Genomic DNA, 21,769 nt, shown 5'->3' with positions numbered 1-21,769 from the left:
GTTGGGTGCAAGCAAAAAACAGCATAAACAAATGGTCATGTATAGTTCTAGTACTGTATGTCTGAAACCAAGGAGCGATTTTCTCATGAACCATGCGAGGAAACTGTGGCGGATACTTACAAATAGCAAAGGCAGGAATAAAGTAGCCAGATGTTTAAATGCACAGTCCAAAGGGTATGGAGAAAAAGAAATGAATATATTGAGAAGCAATGGTTGTTGATATCAACGAGGACCTTTGATCTAGAAGGGCGTCTTTCGGAACGTGCCATGACACTGTATGAGGCTGGAAAATGACGTTTCACTTTTCACATTGACGACTCATAGTTAGGTTGCTCTGTTCATAACTGTATATTTTTTATTATGTATATATATATATATTTTTTTTTTTATTATTATGTATATATATATATTTTTTTTTTTATTTTTTTATTTTTTTTTTTAAAGCACGCGAGATGTACACAAAACCTTAATTTTGGTAGTGTATTGAGCCTGGAAGAAAAAAGAACGCTGGTAAACCAAAATTCTAGCAACAGAGATGATGAACTTTTGAGGATGACCTCTTTGTTACGTGGTATAGTAGGTGCTTTTTAGAAATTCGTGCTACGAATTTTCAAAAAAGATGATGAACGAATTTATGTGTCATCACAATCTTTAGCTCAGCTCGACATTCCTGCAAAGTATAATTGGAGAAGTTATGGGTATATATTCGATACCGACTGTGGTTTGGAGGTATTTTTAAAAAGATTTAAACAGTGTTTAATCATCATGAGAACTTCGAAAATGGTTGGTACATGATGAATATATAACACTACTTGCTTCTCTATGTACACTGGTTAATAATACCCGAAAACAGCTATGCACTTCAAAATAGCAACTGTAATGAAAGTAATCTGAACGTTTTAACGGTATTTTGAGGGTTTGGTGTAATTTGATTAGGCTAAAACACTGCATCTGTTTATTAGAATCTTTCTTTTCAGCTACAACCTCGCAAGCCGTGGTCGCCGGGAACATGGCGTTTATCAACGTAGCATAACATAAATTATATTATCATAGGTGATAATTATATAATATTGGATGGCCTTGAGATTAATACAAGGAAATATTGGACGAGCTATGCACAAATATTGGACGAGTCGAAGACGAGTCCAATATTTTGCTTAGCGAGTCCAATATTTCCATGTATTAATCGAAAATAGGACATTCAATATCATCATTATTATCCTACAGAGGATTTTAGCAAAGAATGTTTTCACTTGACTTAGGCCTACCCTTTCTGTCTCCGACTCCGAGCGCTGTTCCTACTGTGTAGTGATCCTGACATGGGGTATGGTACATGTACACTCTTCAGTGCAAGTTAATCCACTTCAGGTCAGTCTCTGATAAAACAGTGATCTATGTATCCAAGGTTGCCGTCATGTTACTGCTAGACCGAGATCTAGCTAATTTAGACCAGAATTAGATGTATTTGTATCCGAGATCTGAGAAACAATTCACGTCACATCTACCGTAGATCGTGAAAGATCGAATTAGGCTACTACTACCACAACTTTTCTAGTCCTACTGTGCTGTATATAACGTACTTGTACACACGTACGTACACATGTACAGTATAGTAACTGTAATATGCACATCGCGCATGCAAATGTAAGCGCAGCAGCGGCGACCGGCTACATTATATCGCGCGCGGGCTATCTAGCAGTAGCGCTGAGCATGCAGAGCTGCAGATCAATCGTCGCCTTGCGCCTGCATGCACAAAAAAATGCAACTTGTTTTCATCAAACCTAAATTTAACTTCCTGATACGAAAGTGATATTTTGAAAAATTGTGTGAAAAACAATTTCAACTAATTGATATATGAAATTGTTTGTATAAACACAGAATTTTAGAAGAAACGATATTCTAGTTGATTCGTGATTGACCAATCACAGACGTTTTTACTTCTTATTTCAGGTCATCTCGTATATATCTCAACCAATCACGGTGCAGTTTATAAAAACTTTGGGGAATCCCCCTCTTGCCGTCCAATATTTTAAATATTGGTCGCCTCGGCAAAAAATATTGGTCGAGTTCAACAAACTTTTTAAGTGGGTTGGAGGTTATGAGGTGCGTCGACAAAATAACACTTGTATTTGGGCTCTAAAAATCCTCTGTATGGATAATAATTGACGATATTCTGGTCGACTCTGTGGTTTTATACACGTTTTCATAGTGATATCGGGGAGGTCATATCATGAGATTGGTACCTGACACGTTTGTAATAAATGACACGAGTTCTACGGAGGTATACACTTACCTTTCTCCAGCGGGGCAACAGAACACAGGCACGGTCAATGCACAGAACGAAACAGTAAATTCTTGTCAGTGCTCGTAACTGCAACTTATAGCTCCACGGTCAACGTTTGTAGCTAATCGAGGACGTATATTCTATTCATTATGTGACGGTATTGTTACTCTCTTGTATTTTTTCTTTCTTTCTCTATACAGTCAGGCGGGGTGCGTGCAAGTCCACAACATTCACGACAGAACAACTATCAAGTCAGGATGAATAAAGTCGTGTCAGTTCAACTATTTACAACAAAAACGTAAAAAAAAAAATAAATGCCATTCATTCGGAGCGATTAGGCATCGGGAAAACCTCTTACAGATATGGCGCAGGTCAACCAATGTCAGCTGCTTGTATTCAGAAGAAAGTTTTGCTATGTCGATCTGCGCTATCCGTCCGTTGTAACGAGTATGTCTCGTAAATTGTAGTGTTTGTACTTTAGGCCTAACTGTATAAGGATTTGCAAGTGGTTCAGAATTAGACATGGGCACCTCTTTAAAAAAAAAACCTTTAAGACCGTACCACATTGGAAGGGTATATAATGTGAAAATGTATATATATGTATATATATATACACACACAAATGTATATATATATATATATATATATATATATATATACACTAGTATATTAAATGTAAGACGATACATTGGTTCAATATAAGAAGAAATCGCCTAACAATAAACTCCTGTAAATGCAGCCTATTTCATATATTTATACTCTGAACAACTAATCTGAAATTGTGTACTTTATATTCGCCGAAGATTACATTATCAGAATTGAAATCCAACGATCAAGTGCTCTCTTTTGGTGGAATATTTGGAAAACTTTCATTCAAAAGGTGTACAACATACACCTTATTCAAGTTGCAAAAGAAAATGGCAAAAACACGAAATTCTGTAATTGTTTCATAATTTTCATGTTGTGTGAATCCATTTGTGCACACATTTACCTTGCATGTTTACAACGGGGATAGGCAATCCCAGTTTGTCGTTTTGTTTTTACAAAGCACATCGCCATAGGGCTAAATTTGTCAATGTTTACTTCATACCAATAATCTCAATAATGAATGAAGAATGAACAATGAATTTGTATATGCCATGAAAATAATTCACCTTTTCAATTCACTCATGGTTTTGTACGTTATTGGACATAAATTGGCATTAACAAATTTGCAAGAAATTATAAGATTACATTCAATTCCTTTATGGACCACACTATATGATAGAATACATAATGTTTTATATCTAACGGTCTAAGTTACAATGCCTCAACATCCAAAATGTCACAAAGTTGACTGGTTGTCAAAACAAATGATCACGTGTACAACTGCAGTACATTTGAGTTAGACGATTTGTTTATTTGTGTCTTTCGATTATAATAATATACAGAAATCAATTATTAGAAAGCAGTAAAAGGAAATATAAACATACACTTATAGTGCCCTTTTTACCAATACCATGCCTATGGAATATATTATGGAAACAACTGCATTGCAGCTAATATTCAATTTAACCTTATCATTAAAGACACGCACACACACAAGCGCGCGCGCAAATACTCCTAACAGGTCCAACGTGATATCGCTTTTTATGTAGGCCTAGATATAACTTACGCACGTACAACATAATTTACCATTATCAACCTCTGTTACATCTTAAACAATCTTAGCGTTGGAGGCGTCTCACTATCTGCATTATGAGAAAAAACTTACTTATCGATTAAGCAACATTTTGTTACTTTCAAAAATACCAACACGTAACTTCACAGTTATCCAAATACCAAATAAGTTTACAAATTTCCAATACAAGAAAAGAATGTGTTATCGCTGTGTATGTACGGCTCACATCCAAGATGATTATTTGCCATATTACAATCAATTATACCTCTGTTATACATAAATACTCATCAATTAGGCAACTGTTTGTTATAGGCCTATTACCAAGAATTAACATAAACATCCGTGGAAGACTTTTAATGGTTGTTCCCTTCATTTGCTTTCTTATCTCCTTAGAGCAATAACCCATTCGAAGGGTGAAGCCTCTAGAAATAGGAGAATGAGTTTACAAGTTAAGAAAATCCACAATTATTCAAGTAACCTGAATATCAACTGCAACACCAATAACAATACCTAGAAGTTTATGGGCTGCGGCTTTATTTTGCTTCTAACTTGTTTTCCAGCGATACAAACCCATTGTGAAAATACAATATACCTAACCTGTAACATTACCCACAATTTACCTTTATAACATTATTGATTTTACCTTCGGTGTTGTTTTCATCCATTTTGAGTCATAAATACTTCGTTTGGTTTACATAGCTACACACCATAGTTGTAGAAAAATAATAGGGTCCTACATGCAGTGCGCTATATTTAAAACCATTTAGAACATCAGTAAGCCTGTTTCCCCTGAAATCATCTCCTTTTATTTTCTTGTGCCACGCATACGAGCAAACATGGGTTGATTTCTTTCTTGGCTGTTTCTCAGCAGAAGGAATTCTTACAGGCGGGAAAAGTTGTTTTTATCAGCCAGGAGAGACCTCTTCACGCAGCCAACGTTGGCACAGCCTGCGTAATCAAGAGAACAGCTTCGATCAAACAGACTGCTATATATAGACATAAATTATTCCTTGATGAAATGATTTTGAATTCGTTCTAGCTTTTCAATCAATAACAACAGACATCCGAAACAATGACACATTCACATATAAAAAGCGAAAGCTACGGATAGAGACATGGCACTTTCAAGTTGACAGAAGGAAAGATATTTCAATCAAAAATGTGTAATGATGCTCATGCATCAAAACTGATTAGCCATCAAAAAGATAAATTGCTTTTTGAATATGGACAATAAACAAGGCAAGTGCCAAATTGTGTCTCGCCCGTTCGCGTACAAGAAATTAATATTTTTCTAAGTTCATTGACCCGCCTATGACCTTTGACCTTGTGGTGACCTTCAACTCCCCAAGGGACATTTACCATCCAAGTTTGGTCACAAACAGACAAAGGGATCAAAAGATATGAGCCATAATCAAAACGTGCCATAAAACTTAACATTGGGCCCTAAAAGTTCGTTGACCCCTGTCTGTGACAGTTTTGCAAGTAAACTTTAACGTATGACCTCAAATGACCTTTGACCTTATCATGTGACCTCTTACGGCACCATAACATGAAGGTGCAACCAGTGCATCCACCACCCAAGTTTGATTGCCATTGTAGCAACATGTGTCGAGTTACGTGTGATAAGAGAGTCTTGCAAGTAAACTTTAACGTATGACCTCAAATGACCTTTGACCTTATCCTGTGACCTCCAACGGCACCATAACATGAAGGTACTCCCAGTGCATCTACGCCCCAAGTTAGGTTGTAATCCAAGCAACTTATGTGAAGTTATTTGTCAAAAGAGAGTCTTGCAGGTAAACTTTAACATAGAAAAGAGAGCCTTGCACATACTCTTTAATATATGACCTCAAATGACTTTTGACATCATCACATGACCTCCAACAACCCCATAACATGACGACGGACGGACGCCATTTGGATCCCTTAGTCTCGCCTTCACCTCCGGTGGGCGAGACAAAAAGGATCGAAAGCGGCATGCCTGCATGCAATGTACTCCAACATGCTTTGCATCGGAAACAAATTTGTGTTTATTGCCTCATGGAATATAAAAGTAAACATAAAGATAGGCGATTGCGTACCAGCCTGTTAATGCCATTGCTCTGTCGAATTCATCCTTTAAAATGTCTAGGACTTCTTTCACGCCATCTTCACCCTGTGAGGGAGGATAGATTTCGGAAATAAACACAAAATGAAATCACAACCACAAAAATTACAGCAGCATGACAAGACACTTAAGTGACATATATTGATTTTGATACATCAGAATTGATGATTGTCCAGGGAACGGATGTACCTTGTTCACATCAATGTAATCTTTGGTTTACAGGGACGACAGTGCATATTATATAGTACAGAACTATAATAGTATGAGAAGTTGAACATACAATTCATTACCAGGTCCTAGGAGAGAGTAATACATTGGATTTTAATACAAAAGAATAAAGAGCCTGTTCTACACTCCGTAGGCAAGTGAAATATGCATACCCCACATCCAAGGCCCCATATCGCCGGTCTGCCGATGAAGGCGGCCCGGGCTCCCAGGGCGAGTGCCTTGAGTATGTCCGCCCCAGTACGCACGCCTCCATCAACGTAAACTTCTACATTGGTACCACGTACAGCTTCAACTACTTCAGGGGGAGCATCAAGCTGGTACAGAAAGACGATAAAACAGAGTTATATAACTTCTGACAAACGACATCCATTATTGATAATGTTATAGATAGTCATGACATACAAAGAGGTTGATAATGATGATAAGAACCATTCATTGACATTTTCTTCTTATTGAAAATTACAATCATCATTACTTGTTTGTTACTTTTTCTATCTGAGAATATGACTGGATATTTAACCTACACGACTACTGCCTAATGATAAAAATGTAAACAGCTACTTATGAGGAGTATAATTAGAGATACGCGTGATTAAGTGCAAGTATGATTAACATGAGAACAGCTCTTAACAAGTTGTCAAATGTCCAATGTCTTCCCACCGAATGACTGCAACAAAACGATCAATAAACTGAAGTACAGTATCAATAAAACAGCCACATCGTCATTTTCATATGCTACAAATAGGCCTTCCGTAATGTCTTGCATAGGCCTACTCGAGAAAAAAAAATCAACCGAAAAAAAAGTGTAATTTCTTAGAAGTTGAGTTTAAAAGTCAAGTTGGATTTGAAAACTAACTGGGCCTATGGCTGAGTCCAGCTGCCTGCCGCCGTGAGCCGAGACCAAGATCCCGTCTACCCCGGCCGCCGCAGCCTCGCGTGCCATCTCGCCTGTTGCAGAAAAAAAAATGATTGAAAACAATTGTGTCGGAGAAACAATACTAGTATAACGATAATGGCAAATATTACCAGGGACGGCGGAATAAAATATCGCCATTTCGTTGGCAGTATCTTCAACACAAACACAGAGGTTCGGACATCTGTACAATACATTTGGTGAAAATCAAATCGTTTATTGCTGAGTCATTGAGATATTAAACTTATTTTATGTCCTCTATGACTTCATGACCTTTGACCTTAGACCTCATGACCCCAAATTCCCCTTTCTTACTTCATTATGAAACATCCTGCAAGCATGGAGATAATCCGATCACTCGTTCTTGAATCATTGGGAGATTAAGTTCATTTCATGTCTTTCATGACCCCTATGACCTTTGACCATGACCCCATAATAAATAGCGATTATGATTTACTTATTATGACCACAGTCTGTAAGTTTGGTAAATGTCAAATTGTTTGTTCTTGAGCCCATAATAAAAATAGCGATTATGTTTTACTTATTATGACCACAGTTTGTAAGTTTGGTAAAAATCAAATTGTCTGTTCTTGAGTTATTAAGATATAAAGCTGTTTTTTTTTTGACATTTTATTTTATGATCCTTTGACCTCTGACTTTTGACGTCACCAGCCAAAATTTAAAGTTTCTCTCTTACTATATTAAGCTTGGTGAAAATCCGGTCTTCCGTTCTCGAGTTATCTTGTAGACAGACAGATAGACAGACAGGTAGACAGATAGACGAACAGACATACAGAACCGAAACGAAATGAAAGCAGATAAATGCAGCGGAATCTCTCGCTAAGTTGGAAGTTTGACAGATTCCATAGTCTTTAATACCTGTGAGAACACCTTTGACCACCACTGGTATGGATGAGATGCGTTTGACCCACTTGATGTCCTCCCAGGTCGCAGAGCAGTCGGCTTGGTCGTTGTAGACCCAAAGCAGCGTGTCTCCAGCGGCTTTTTCTCTCCGCGCTTCTTCCCCCATCATGTTCATGTTCACGCATCTACGAAGAAAATTACACTATACCAGCAATATTGGCTTCAATCAATGAAGGATTAAAAAGAGAAACGGTTTAGCGTTGACGCGTACAAGTAGAAAATGTCGGTCTGCACCGAAATTGTACTTTTTGACCTTTTTTCAGGGAAAAAAAAGATCAGCTTTATTGTCATTTGATTGAAAAGTCGCATTTTTCTTTATCTCCTCCGGTAGGGCAGCTTATGTGGACCTATATAATATGGAAAAATCAACGGCCAAACAATACCAAACTTGGATACTTTCACAGCATTTGCTGTCTATGCAAAGGTGACTTTTTTTCCCTGTATAGAATAAATGAGAGGTGTATTCAATGGTGGTTTTGTTTGTTATTGGTAGTGATCTATAGTGATTTTTTTTTCACAGATCTTTGATCTATTTTGTTTCTTTTTCGTTCTTTTTGTCTTTGTTTGACATTCCTCGTAGCTGGTTAGTAATTGCATTACGTGCCTAAGAGTCATCCGTTTTATGGCAGGAATAATACTCACAGATGAATCTTAGACCACAAGATGAGTGAACAAAAAAAATCAACTACTAGAATAGTCCCTCGTATGGGGAGAATGTAAAAAGTCAGTTTGACTGCATTATTCCAAATATTTGAAGTGCATCTAAACTATATATTTTACGCACTAATGGAGAATTCGCTATGTGGAGAGATTACTGACAAAAACAAACAATCGAGGACATTTCCAACAACATCATAGCGTCTACGTCACACTTTTGTTAATAAAATATGAATTGATATTATACAATTCTTACTCAAGATGTGCGTAAGCTGGATTCTCTCTGGTCGTCTGATAAAAGTTGTCATCCCGTTCTCCCCTTCTCTTTCCGTATACAGCGAAGTCAACAATCACTAACATGGCTAAAACAGGTATTCATGCAAAAAGAAATCAAGATAGTACTGAAACGCCTGATACTTGACCGAAGAAGAAATTCCATTCAGAACCCGGTAACATACAATCTGTTCATCACTTCGCGAATATTGTAATGAAAGCAAGCTATTCCTCTTCTCATGTTGTGCATCAGAGTGACGTAAGTAGTTGTAGCAGATAGAATACATACAAAAAGGGTAAATTAGGGACTTTTCGTACTTGGTTAAATTCAAAGATAGCGATACAAAAAAAGAAATAAAATAGCTGACTATACTCACATAACGGTTAATCCAAATTAACAGACACATGCACCAAGCTCCCGGGGTAAAATTCAGTACACCCAACTTAAAGGAGCACATTTATCTACATCAGCTGATTATTTGATTGATTTGATTGATTTGATTGATTTGTCACGTATATTTCTGTAGGATGAGCCATCAAAAGTACACCAGCAATCCCAGTAAACAGCGTTTCGTACGTAATATTGGTACTATACCATTAAAGTCGGCTTTCTCCGCTCGCCTTACGAATAACTCTGAAATTTTTCTGTTTTTGTAGATGTACATCTGCATCATTTTCAGTCCGTTGGGGGCAGCCTTGGCGATATCTTCAATCAGGACATTGGATCCACAGCTCAGTGACATCCCTACGTTCCGGGATGCAGCCGCTTTGGTCAAGCAAAAGAAATACCATGTGTTTATAAAACAGTGTTAGATTAGGTCATGGTTCCGGGGTCAAACTGTGATGAGCGTCGGGGGTAGTTTAACAGAAAAAGGGATTCATTGACAGGCAACAGTGGCTCGTTGTAGAAGCCCAATTTTGACTATCTTGTTTAGTTCGCACTGGTTGACAGTTGAGAAATGTTATGTATAGGCCTGCTCAGTACCGGAGGAAATGAGGAAAGCCATGCCTTCACTTATACAAATCTGCCCTGGATTCACAAAAAACAAAAACAAAAACAAAACAAAATAAAAACCCAAAGGTGATTAATCTTTTTTCTTATTGCAAACTTGCCACTAATTTTGACGACTCTAATTTACTCATTTTCATCAAAGTCAAAACCAGCTTGATGTGGAATCGCATATATGAATGAATATTCCTTTAGACAGGGCACACAGATGATTCTTATTATCAGTGAGACACGGTCCAACGTTCACTCCTCTGCCTGCCTCTATTTCTCGTAGCTGCGTGTGAGAAGAAGACCACCGTCGATGATGTCTATTATATATGAAGAGCTTGCTTCCAAAAGGCGCTAAATCCATTGAAAAATGATGGATTTAGCGCCTTTTGGAAGCAAGCTCTTCATATATATATACATGTGTATATATATATATATATATATATATATATATATATATATTAAGATAAGTAACAAAGCTGCAACAAAGTTCATGCTGTATTCACCAACGGTTTATTTCTTCACACAAATTTTCGAGCGTCTCGCCGCCCTTTCTCAAGTGTTGATACTTGAGTATCAACACTTGAGAAAGGGCGGCGAGACGCTCGAAAATTTGTGTGAAGAAATAAACCGTTGGTGAATACAGCATGAACTTTGTTGCAGCCTTGTTACTTATCTTTTTATCTTGCCAACACGTGGACTACCTTATCAACATATATATATTATATACATATATATATATTATATATATATATATATATATATATATATATATATATATATATATATATATATATAACATATACGTAGGGATATAATAATACTTCATACATCATATTATTATTCTTACCCATCGCAGTGGTCAACTCCCCATCAGGATGCGCACCCTTATGGAAAGCCGAGGGCGAGATGCAACAAGGAAAGGCGATTCGGTGACCCAGTATCGTGGTCGAAATATCTCTGTTCGAGACGTCGCGAAGAATCATAGGTCGGAAGCGATATCTGAAGTGTGAAATCGATTTGCAAAATGAATGCGCGAACAACAACATGTGAAGAAATGGGTAGACCTGTGCATTCGTCAGCAGTTAAACATGGCGGGGTTTTGGAGCAAGAAAAGAAGCAAGACTTCCACTAAACGGGAAGAAGAGTGTGACAGGTGTAACATTGATACATTAAATGTAACATCTGTCATAAAACACCGATGCATCGCTGAGCAGGCGTTTCCTTTTTCCATACTCCTTGTCGCCTCTAAAAAAACGATGAAAAAAAAGAAAGAAATGCAACACCCTTAAACTACTGAAGGTACATGGGCTATGTGCTGGAAACCAATGTTTTTTTTTTTTTTTATATGTCTCTATAGAAGTTACATGTTCATAATGACGATTAAGAGTGACATCTACTCGGTAATTATGAATAAATCATAAGAATAGGCGAAGTGTCAGATACTTGAACAAAGGAAAGCACCACACGCAGAGTCCCAAAGTTTTAACTAAATTGTTTACAAAAGCGTGACTCGATCCTTCATAAAGTATCTTTGTGTCGGAACAGTTAGAAATTGTCTGGAAGCTATATTCTTGGTCATTTGATTAAACTTTGAACAGTTTACTTCTAGGGCCTACACTATACCAAAATATTGGAAATCACTTGGAACAATTCTTGTTCAGTCACAAAGAAAAATTTGATTCTCACGAAGTCTCGGCAATTTCTTGACAGTGGCCATCTTGTCATCATGGTATTTAACTTTTTATTGTAGGAAACTATAGAGTCTTTAAAAAAAATCAGAATAGCTTTTATTAGAGACTTTTTTTCCAAACCACTATGGCAGCGATAGCTCCATTTTGTTTGAATAGAGGTGCGGTCCCTTTCCAAGGGGACAAATTAGCTGACCCATCACAGAGGAACTCTGACATCCGCCTTGAGATAGCTGTACGGTATCAACACCCTCACGATCCAAGCAATACAGTTTTGTGTCTGAGCACAAAATACATGCTTACATAAAAAAAAGTGTTAATGCTGGCAGCGCAGTCGCATTGCAAACACACAAACCTTCTGTGAGACCAATTAAGCTCGTTGGTGAGACCACGGAAGGTTACTATCGAAGTATAAGCTAAGGAGTAACTATAATACAAGACAGCACGCTCGCTATGGTAACTCCTTGTTATAATAACACTGAAGTGTCGTATAGTCACGCCCAGGTCCCATGGAATCTATGCCCTCTTCTCTCTCTGTAACATTCTGCAAAGCCTATGGAGTTCTTTCATCAGCAGAAAACACTCAGTACTCTATGGATCGAAAGTTTGCTGAACATCTACAACAGACGACAATGCTTATCAATCCGTTCCACTTCTCGGTTGCCATCAAATATCGATTAATGCCGCCCTTTACTCATTCAAAGCGCTTTTGCGCCCCTGCTCTTCATAACAGACACTCTGGAGCCTTAATTAGAGAACATCAACATTTCAAGCCTTTAAACTAACTTCGATAATGATTTTCAAGTATGAAAATCTATGGTGGACGTACCGTTTGAAAGCTTGACGACTGTCGTGTAGGGTGATCTCTTCATCCGAACCTCCCTGGTAGAATCGGTACATCATCAGTTCGATGAACTCCTTGGCATCTCGTTCAAAGTCGTCTACACACTCTCTCTTACTCTTATAGTCTGGTAGGAATGGGGGGTCCCCATGCACCCCCCGAACACATTTTTTTAACTTACTTTTTTGTAACCCTTAGGGTGTCTAGTTAATGATTTTTTTTTTTGTTCCCAAGAAAAAATCGTGTCCCATGGGGGTCATTGGCGGCCATCTTGGCAGCCATCTTGGATTTTCAGGGAAAATCATTATCTTCCATAACTTTTGAACTACACAGCATAAAATTATAAATAAAGCATTTCTTCAGGGTAAACGTGACACGAGGAATCGATTGCAATGGTTATTTACGTGATTAAAGCAAGTCTGAAACAAGAAAAGCCTAAGAATATGCAAATTTCGGTGTCATTTTCACCGAAAAATACCTAAATAGTTTAACTTTTGAATTACACAACATACAGGGACAAATAAAACAGTAATTCAGAGTTAATATGGCATGAGGAATCGTTTGAGAGAGTTATTTACATGATTAAAGCAAGTTACATACAAGAAAAGTCCAAACATGGGAGGAAAACCAGTGTCGTTTACTCTAGAAATATTCCCAAGTAGTCTATATACATACATACATGACAATCTCATATCTCCTAAGAGTAAACTAACCTCTTTTTCTTAACAGTCTGGTAGGAATGGGGGGTGGGGGGTCCCATGCACCCTCCTTTTTGTATCCCTTAGGGTGTCTATTTGATTCTTTTTGTCTCCAAGTGAAAATCGTGTCACATGGGGGGGGGGGTCATTGGCAGCCATCTTGGATTTGCGAGGAAAATCATTAATTTCTATAACTTTTGAAGTTTCCAACATACAAGGACAAATAAATAATTTCTCCAGGGTAAATTTGGCATGAGGAATCGATTGACATTGTTATTTACATGATTAAAACAATTATGATACATGAAAAATGCAAACATGCGAATAAAAAAACAGTGTTGTTTGCTCTGCCCAAATAGTCCATATACATACATGACAATTATATACCTCATATGATTGACTAACCACTAAAGTCTAGGAATGGGGGATCCTCATGCACCCTAAATTTTTGTATCCCTTCAAGGTGTCTATTAGATGATGATTTTTTTTTTGTTTCCAAGTAATAATCGTGTCGGGGGGGGGGGGGAGTCATTGGCGGCCATTTTTTATTTGAGAGGAAAGTCAGTAAATCACACATTGAAAGTGTGAGATAAGGTTGCCTCTGCCAGGTGGGAGCAAGGAGAAATCCACCTTGGATTTGGTCATCAGTTGCTCGCCCTCTCCCACCATCTGTTTCAGCATGATGCTGCGAACGCCATTATGATAGACTTCTCCCGGACCTCGCTATACATTTTAGGCATGTGAATGCTTCCATGTCATCTGTCACCTCTGGCTCCACAGACCACCCATCACCAAGATTTGTGAGGAAAAAACACTCAACTTGGCATATTGTATAGTCATATTCTAATATTTTAGTAGTGTTTATTATGATATAATACTGAGCAACTTATTAGATTTCAGTAAAATACTTCTGAAATCACGAAATCAAACAACTCTCACCTGAATGCTATGTGGTATATGGGGTGGCTTTTGTTGATTCTTTAGGGGTCCAACTTTTCCCAACCCATTAAGGCACTTTAATTGTTACATCTTCCCCGGTAGTCCAGGTATTTTGGTATACAGTATATGAGCTCCCGTTGATTCTATATAAATGCAAGTTAATTGACATTGACAACCTGGCAATACGTGACAGTCCGTTTATTAAGAAAGATACTACATTGTAGAATGGATTAAGCAAGGACCAAGGGGATCAAGGAAATGTGTGTCTGGATCCCTCACCAAAGCTACCTTGTACCTAAGTTTAGCAGCGCACTTGAGGTAAAGCACGACCCTGGTGTCCGTCTTCTTATACTGGTTAGACAGTCACTCATGGATATCGCGCCATTGTCTCTTGGAACATATCATTGTGTAAACAAAAGGAATGTAACAGAAATCACATTCTCTGAAGCTTAAGTGATTCCTGTTACATTCTTTTTGTTCACCTAATTACTCATCCCAGGAGACAATAAGCTCTATCCATGAGCTGCCGTCTAACCAGGAGAAGGACACCAGGGTAGCGCTCTACCTCGAGTATTCCACTATTAAGCTTGGGTACAAAGCAGCTGTGGTAAGGACACCAGACACAGACATTTTCTTGATCTTCTTGCGCCATCTCACTCCGTCACCCTCACTATCCTCCTTTATAAATGGACTGTCGAGCATTGCCAGATTGTGAATGTTGTTGAACTGGCATACTGAATCAAAGGGAGCGGGCTACTGTACCACAATACTTGGACGACATGTGCTTACAGGGGAAGATGTAACAAGTGCCTTCAAGAGTAGGGGCAAAGTCGGACCCCTAAAGAATCTACAAAGCCACCCCATGTACCATACAGCATTCAGGAGAGAGTAGTATGACATTATAATCTCTGCAATATTTTACTGAAATGTGGTAAATTGTTCAATATTACATTATAATGAACACTGCAGAAATCTTACAACATGATTTTGAAATGTGCCAATGTTTTTTCGTCCCCCACTTAAACCTTGGAGATGGGTGGTCTGTAGAGCCAATAAGAGGTGACAGAAGACATTGGAGCATTCACATGCCTAATGTATGACCATAAGAGGTGGAGAAGTCTATTTACAGCAGCATCATCCAAAGCAGATGATGGGAGAGGGCGAACAAATGACGACAAACTCCAATGTGGATTTCTTCATGCTCATATACACCTTGCAGAGACAACCTTATCCCACACATTAAATGTGTGACCCATCGCCTTGCCATCTTAAAGAGAGCTGACCAACCATTCTTCTGGTGCTCTGTATATGACTCCTTTGATTCTGGACGACAAGGATGGCAGAAAGTAGCCTTTGTTATGATGGAGCCAGTGTGGTCAAGTGGCCCTATCTTTCCGACTTCCCTCATTGACTTGCTTCAGAAAATTACTGAGGAAATGAAGGAGGATGAAGAAGAGGACCCAGACATTGATTACAATGATCGTTTTGATGATGACTACCGGTATAGAAATTAAAGAAGTGTGAAATGAAAACCTGATATATCGCATAACCGCTTCTGTGGTTTGTACAGTTACACAGGGTGAGCATTCAGAATACTTTTTAAGAAAAGTGAAGTCATATTGTGTTACTTTATATTTTTTCAATATACGTTAATTCCATACTTCATGAAAAGCATATACACATGTCACAAACGTTGAAATATATAGATGATGACTGGCGGCGGAGGGAACATACCCAATGTTCCACCCGAAGGGTTTGAAATGCTATTGAGGGAGGTTATAAGTGCGCTGCGGTCCATCACGTGGAAATGTTTTCCCATGGGAGAACATTACAAGAATGTTCGCCCGTGGGCCAACATAACGAATGTATACTTCCATCACGTGACTGTGTTCAGCCAATCACTAATCGGTATGTGACTAACCCTTTCAAAATATCATTATGTCTTTTGATAATAGCTTGAATATTGCGTCTTATATCAGACAACTTTTAACAGAATTCGAAAGGAAACTTAATTCCAATCAATGTGAACTTGAATTGAATGCATACAGGATGTAAGCACAAAAGCGATTCACATGCAAATATTTCTAAATTAAAGTAGCAGCAATCCACATTGATATACAGTCCCTATTCACAGGCTAGATTTCCGGCTGTCAAATGAAATGTTTCTCTTTTTGTTTTCGGACAATAAACTTTAAACAAATACATTATTGAATGAACTGCTTTTTTAACTTGAGAATAAATGAAACCATTTTGGCATCTAAATTTTTGAAATCGGCTCGACATTTTGACACAGTGATTGTTTCCTTGAATATATCCCAACTCAAACTCGTTTTAAATATAAAATGAAACGAAATTGAACGCGCACAAAGAGTATCAAATTTAAGTTCCAGTTTTATCTTTGTCCATTAGTCACTTTTAAGTGTTGTGATCAACATTATTATCATGTGTCACCTCTTTTTAAGGGTATTTGCATATGAATTACCACAGTGCTTACATTCTTATTCTATTTCACCAAGTGAGGGGTGACAATGCTTGAAATTAATTTTCTCTTCAGATTCTATTTAATGTTTTTGATACAAAACAAAAAAGGCCTATTTGGGCAATGATCTAAAGACAGAGTTGTTAGTCACTTTTGTGAGGTATGCAATTTGTCATGTATGTAGCATGAAATATTTGGGCCATTTCCAGAGTAACAGCACTTAATTTTTCAGTTTTGGGACATTTCTTGTGTCAAACTTGCTTTCATTATGTAAATGACAATCTCAATTGATTCCTCATGCTGTGTTTCGTCTGAAGAAATGTTTTATTTGTCCCTGTATGTTCTGTATAGTTCAAAAGTTGAACTATTTGGGTACTTTTCAGTGTAACCGATACAGAATTTATCATATTTGGGACTTTTCTTGTATCAAGCATTTTTTAATCATGTAAATAACCATCTCAATCGATTTCTCATGTCACATATACCCTGAAAAAATGTTTTATTTTTCCTTGTATGTTGGAAACTTCAAAAGTTATAGAAACTAATGATTTTCCTCGCAAATCCAAGATGGCTGCCAATGACCCCCATGTGACACGATTTTCACTTGGAGACAAAAAAAAAAATCAAATAGACACCCTAAGGGATACAAAAATGAGGGTGCACGGGATCCCCCCCCCCCTTTCCTACCAGACTGTTAAGAAAAAGAGGTAAGTTTACTCTTAGGAGGTATGAGATTGTCATGTATATATGTATATAGACTACTTGGGAATATTTCTAGAGTAAACGACACTGGTTTTCCTCGCATGTTTGGACTTTTCTTGTATGTAACTTGCTTTAATCATGTAAATAACTCTCTCAAACGATTCCTCATGCCATATTAACTCTGAATTACTGTTTTATTTGTCCCTGTATGTTGTGTAATTCAAAAGTTAAACTATTTGGATAGTTTTCGGTGAAAATGACACCGAAATTTGCATGTTTTTAGGCTTTTCTTGTTTCAGACTTGCTTTAATCATGTAAATAACCATTGCAATCGATTCCTTGTGTCATGTTTACCCTGCAGAAATGCTTTATTTATAATTCTATGCTGTGTAGTTCAAAAGTTATGGAAGATAATGATTTTCCCTGAAAATCCAAGATGGCTGCCAAGATGGCCGCCAATGACCCCCATGGGACACGATTTTTTTCTTGGGAACAAAAAAATTCATTAACTAGACACCCTAAGGGTTACAAAAAAGTAAGTTAAAAAAAATGTGTTCGGGGGTGCATGGGGACCCCCCATTCCTACCAGACTATTACTCTTGAACGACATGATGCTTTACCCTCTATCGGGCTGAATCCTTTGGAAATTCACGTCTTGACGATGTACCTGGCAATGTGTCAACGTTGGGAAAACGTGGCGTCAGCAAGAGGACTCCATGCAGTCACTATTACAAGGTATTAGCAGACTTTGACTGTTTTAGTCATCGATTAGTGGTCATCGGTTGGAAGAGAGATCGTGAAGAAAGCGAAAAAGCGAGACTCAATCTCTCACTCAGACAGAGATCTAGGACAGCGGCGGTGATGGGGAGGAGAAGAGAGAAAACAGACAACGAAAAAATCCAGACAATACTGCGAATAAGCTGCATGGAGCTGCTGCAGTTTAAAGGGGAACGGGGATGTGATATCGGAACACTTGAACTGAGATCAAGTGCAGCTACAGGTGCAGCTCCATTATGACCAGTCTGCACCCCCCTGAATCGACTGTGTGTTCACTGGTATTGGTAAATAGGGACAACGCACGCCCACATGCAGTTGGCGCAAGTAACGCTATTTTGCAGCTTTATCTGTGTCGAGCTTTTATTTTCAGTCCAAACCCTGCAACGATAGGCCGTACATGTAATAGCACTTCCCTTGACTTGTCTGAAATTGACAATTCGACTCTGATAAAGATTTATCATGAGTGAACTTTGTACGAACAAGCGGTGTTAAAAGCCAAGACAAGTATTATTTGGTCACAACAGTCAGGTGATATAGTGTCTCACTCACTCAACTATACACCAAGGATGGGATACGACATTTAAAAATATCATTTCATAGCGGCTTGAAAATATTTGAATAAAAAACAAAGAAGGAGATTGTAACCGATGATTAACGGCACTATTATGAGGATAAATTTTATCCGTGGATGACATTTAAAGGGAAGGTAAACCCAAAGAACAATGTGGAGTGAGTGAAAGCAGCAACATTAGTAGAACACATCAGTGAAAGTTTGAGGAAAATCGGACAATCGATGCAAAAGTTATGAATTTTTAAAGTTTTGGTGTTGGAACCGCTGGATGAGGAGACTACTAGAGGATATGACGTATGAGTGGACAACAATACAAAGAAAATATAAAGGAAATTCAACAAAAATTCACTTTTCTAGAATTATGAAAGAGCAATGGACCAACCGCTTTCAGAAAGCAGGAAGAATAATTGCTACCCTTAACATATGTCAATATCAAGTTGATGGAATTTGTAATTTTCATGAAAAATGGATTTTTGCAGAATTTTCTTTATATTTTCTTGGTATTGTTGTCCACTCATACGTCATAACCTCTAGTAGTCTCCTCATCCAGCAGTTCCAACATAAAAACTTTAAAAATTCATAACTTTTGCATCGATTGTCCGATTTTCCTCAAACTTTCACTGATGTGTTCTACTAATGCTGCTGCTTTCACTCAATCCACATTGCTCTTGGGGTTTACCTTCCCTTTAATTCCGGTCGCACCGTGTAGACAGAAAACATCTCACTCTGGTTATAGAAAGGAAGTATACTCGGCTCGTTTAGTACCTCCTTGGTTGGAGCAAGTCGTGCTCTGCAGCTATACAACACAGCTTCCAAAGTAGAGGTGTTCTATTTTATCTTCACCCGTTGCTTGAAGGCGTCGTTCAATGTCCTCAACTGCTCGCGGAGGTACGACGCAGGTCTATTATACTCAAACGCATTGCTCCATTCCACCGCGGGGTTGCATCAGCCAGTGTACTATTATTACGTCGATTAAAGGTATTGAACGTTATGCCCAGGGTTCAACTGCGTGAACTCAACCTTCCTTTCACACTGCGGGGTTACCCGGGTGCCCCCGGGTGCCCCCGGGGAAGATTTCCTTCAGCGGGAAAGGGGTATAAGTTGCAATTCGATTAAATTGTAATACAAAGATCAAAATGATATACGAAGAACAGTGGTATTTTCTTGCAACTGATTGTCATATTGCCCTCCATCGGCGTAAGTATATAATCACCCATTGTAGTCGGTGTTTTATAGCAGTATAACTATGGCAAGGAAATACAAAAACAAAACTTAACACGGGCAGACATACTCAGGTTGGATCCTGAGTTGGATAGGCCTACATACTTGGGTTAGATCAAACTCAAGTACGTTCGAACCCTGTATATCATGATGGCTTCTATACTGCATCACTATAATCGGTGCTTACTTACGTCGATGAAAGGCATTTTTTTCAATCAGTTAAAACAACTCGACGCAGGAATTCATTAATTTGAAGTGTGGTGCCTGTTTCTTCAAACTCGCTTTAGTGATCAAAGATCAACGAACTTTCCTGTACTTGTCCTCTGTCACGGTCCACCTGACACGGATTCTCATCCATTTGACGAATTTCGGAAAACTGCTTATTTTCTCCCCCCCCCCCCTCTTTCTCTGTATTTCCTATTAAACATTTGAAGGGATAGGATAATGAGAGAAACTGAGTTTAAAAGAAGGGGAGGGGGATTGGAGTGAGGATATAATAACTGACGAGTTTTATGTCCCAACTGGCGTGGACATCCATATCCATTTTGTATAGAATATAATTCATGAATGAATATGTCGTATTTAAAGTGGGTTGATGTAAACACTATCGACTGTTTCATATCAGTCACAATCGGTATTTTCTACATTTGATTACTGATATTACGAGCAACATTTCCACACATAAACTTTAATCATCGCACGTACTCTCCTCTTCGCTGTAATTATACAACGGGGAAGAAAGGATATCTATGAATAAATTTGATTAATGTCATCGCGCTGATCAAGATGCCCTTACACAAAAGAAAAAAAATGGTTTGCAAAGGAATGGTGTTAAAGAGATAAACCTTTTTTTTGTATAGGCAATAAGGATATTTTGTATTTCAATAAATGGTGTTTGATGTTTTAAACAAAAATCTAACAAATTCATATCAATGTCGGGTACACATCCCATCTTTATGATGAGACATGATTTCTTTATTTTCTATGTTGAGTAAGTATTTTTATTTTTCTATGCGTGTATCTATCAATTAACGCCTTACCTCCCCATCTCCACCCCCCAAAAAATAAAATAAAAAGAAACCGATTGATGCATAACTCAATGAACACGGGTGTTGGAACTCATTCAAATGCGTCATTCCCTTGAAGAACTGAATATTCGAAAAGTTGTACTAGATGTATGTTTTATTCATCGGCTACAAGATTCTGAAATCAATACTAGGGTTTGTAAAAAGCCCACTTGTTTCTTGTGGGCAATACGTTTATGAATAAATATGACAGTCACCATTTTTTTTTTCATCCGTCACTTAAGTTGAGTTCAGTGTTTTGATGTATGTTGAAATCTCATGCTAAAAATGATATAAAGACATGACACTGGATGTTGCGTGATAAACGATGGATTTCTGCACGCTGTTTTTTTTTTACTCTTCTCCAAGGGGTTAAACAGACTCTCTCTTTTCTCCGTGTTTATCTTTGATTAGAGCGTAGACAAGAATGTTCCAACTTCAAGGAAACATAGAGACATGGAGACATTGTAGAGCTGGCGACACTTTTATTTGAAAAAGTTTCAAAGAGCAACAAGCAGCAGAATGTGTGTATGTATGAGACATTCATTGAACAATGCTTGTATTCGAAATTTAAACACTGGGCAACTACAATGACCGGCGCACCTCTTTACGCAGTGTGGAAGGATTTTCCACAATATTGTCAAACAAAACAGTATCACTTCTGAAAATCTAATAATAACTTATATGAGAGGAATTTCCGCCCAATATTTAGGAACGCCATTTCTTTTTACTATTTTTTGTTT

The 21,769-nt window shown here is 38.0% G+C and overlaps 1 protein-coding gene across 1 annotated transcript; it reads right to left on the bottom strand.

Moving 5' to 3' along the window:
* Positions 1 to 4,824: 4,824 nt before the first annotated feature.
* LOC139742132 (2-Hydroxyacid oxidase 1-like) lies at positions 4,825 to 18,003 on the bottom strand. Its single transcript, XM_071652700.1, has 10 exons — positions 17,991 to 18,003; positions 12,564 to 12,702; positions 10,894 to 11,045; positions 9,642 to 9,812; positions 9,030 to 9,135; positions 8,072 to 8,241; positions 7,136 to 7,227; positions 6,432 to 6,593; positions 6,030 to 6,099; positions 4,825 to 4,892 (listed from the first exon to the last, which is right to left on the bottom strand). Exons 1-10 carry the CDS (start codon positions 18,001 to 18,003, stop codon positions 4,825 to 4,827), a joined length of 1,143 nt encoding a protein of 380 aa, XP_071508801.1.
* Positions 18,004 to 21,769: the final 3,766 nt, after the last annotated feature.

The sequence above is a fragment of the Diadema antillarum genome, unplaced genomic scaffold, assembly GCF_040938485.1.
Source record: "Diadema antillarum isolate AM-2024a unplaced genomic scaffold, OU_Dant_1.0 seq00000981_RagTag, whole genome shotgun sequence".
In the NCBI taxonomy this organism is placed as follows: Eukaryota; Metazoa; Echinodermata; class Echinoidea; order Diadematoida; family Diadematidae; genus Diadema; species Diadema antillarum.
This window is presented reverse-complemented; position numbering and strand designations above follow the sequence as displayed.

Excerpts from the sequence above, each read along its gene's own strand:
- LOC139742132 (XM_071652700.1), bottom strand. Across the intron at positions 11,046-12,563 it reads AGTCGTCAAGCTTTCAAACG|ATATCGCTTCCGACCTATGA; the intron begins GTACGTCCACCA and ends TTCACACTTCAG. Across the intron at positions 9,136-9,641 it reads GGAGAAAGCCGACTTTAATG|CCATGTTAGTGATTGTTGAC; the intron begins GTATAGTACCAA and ends TACCTGTTTTAG.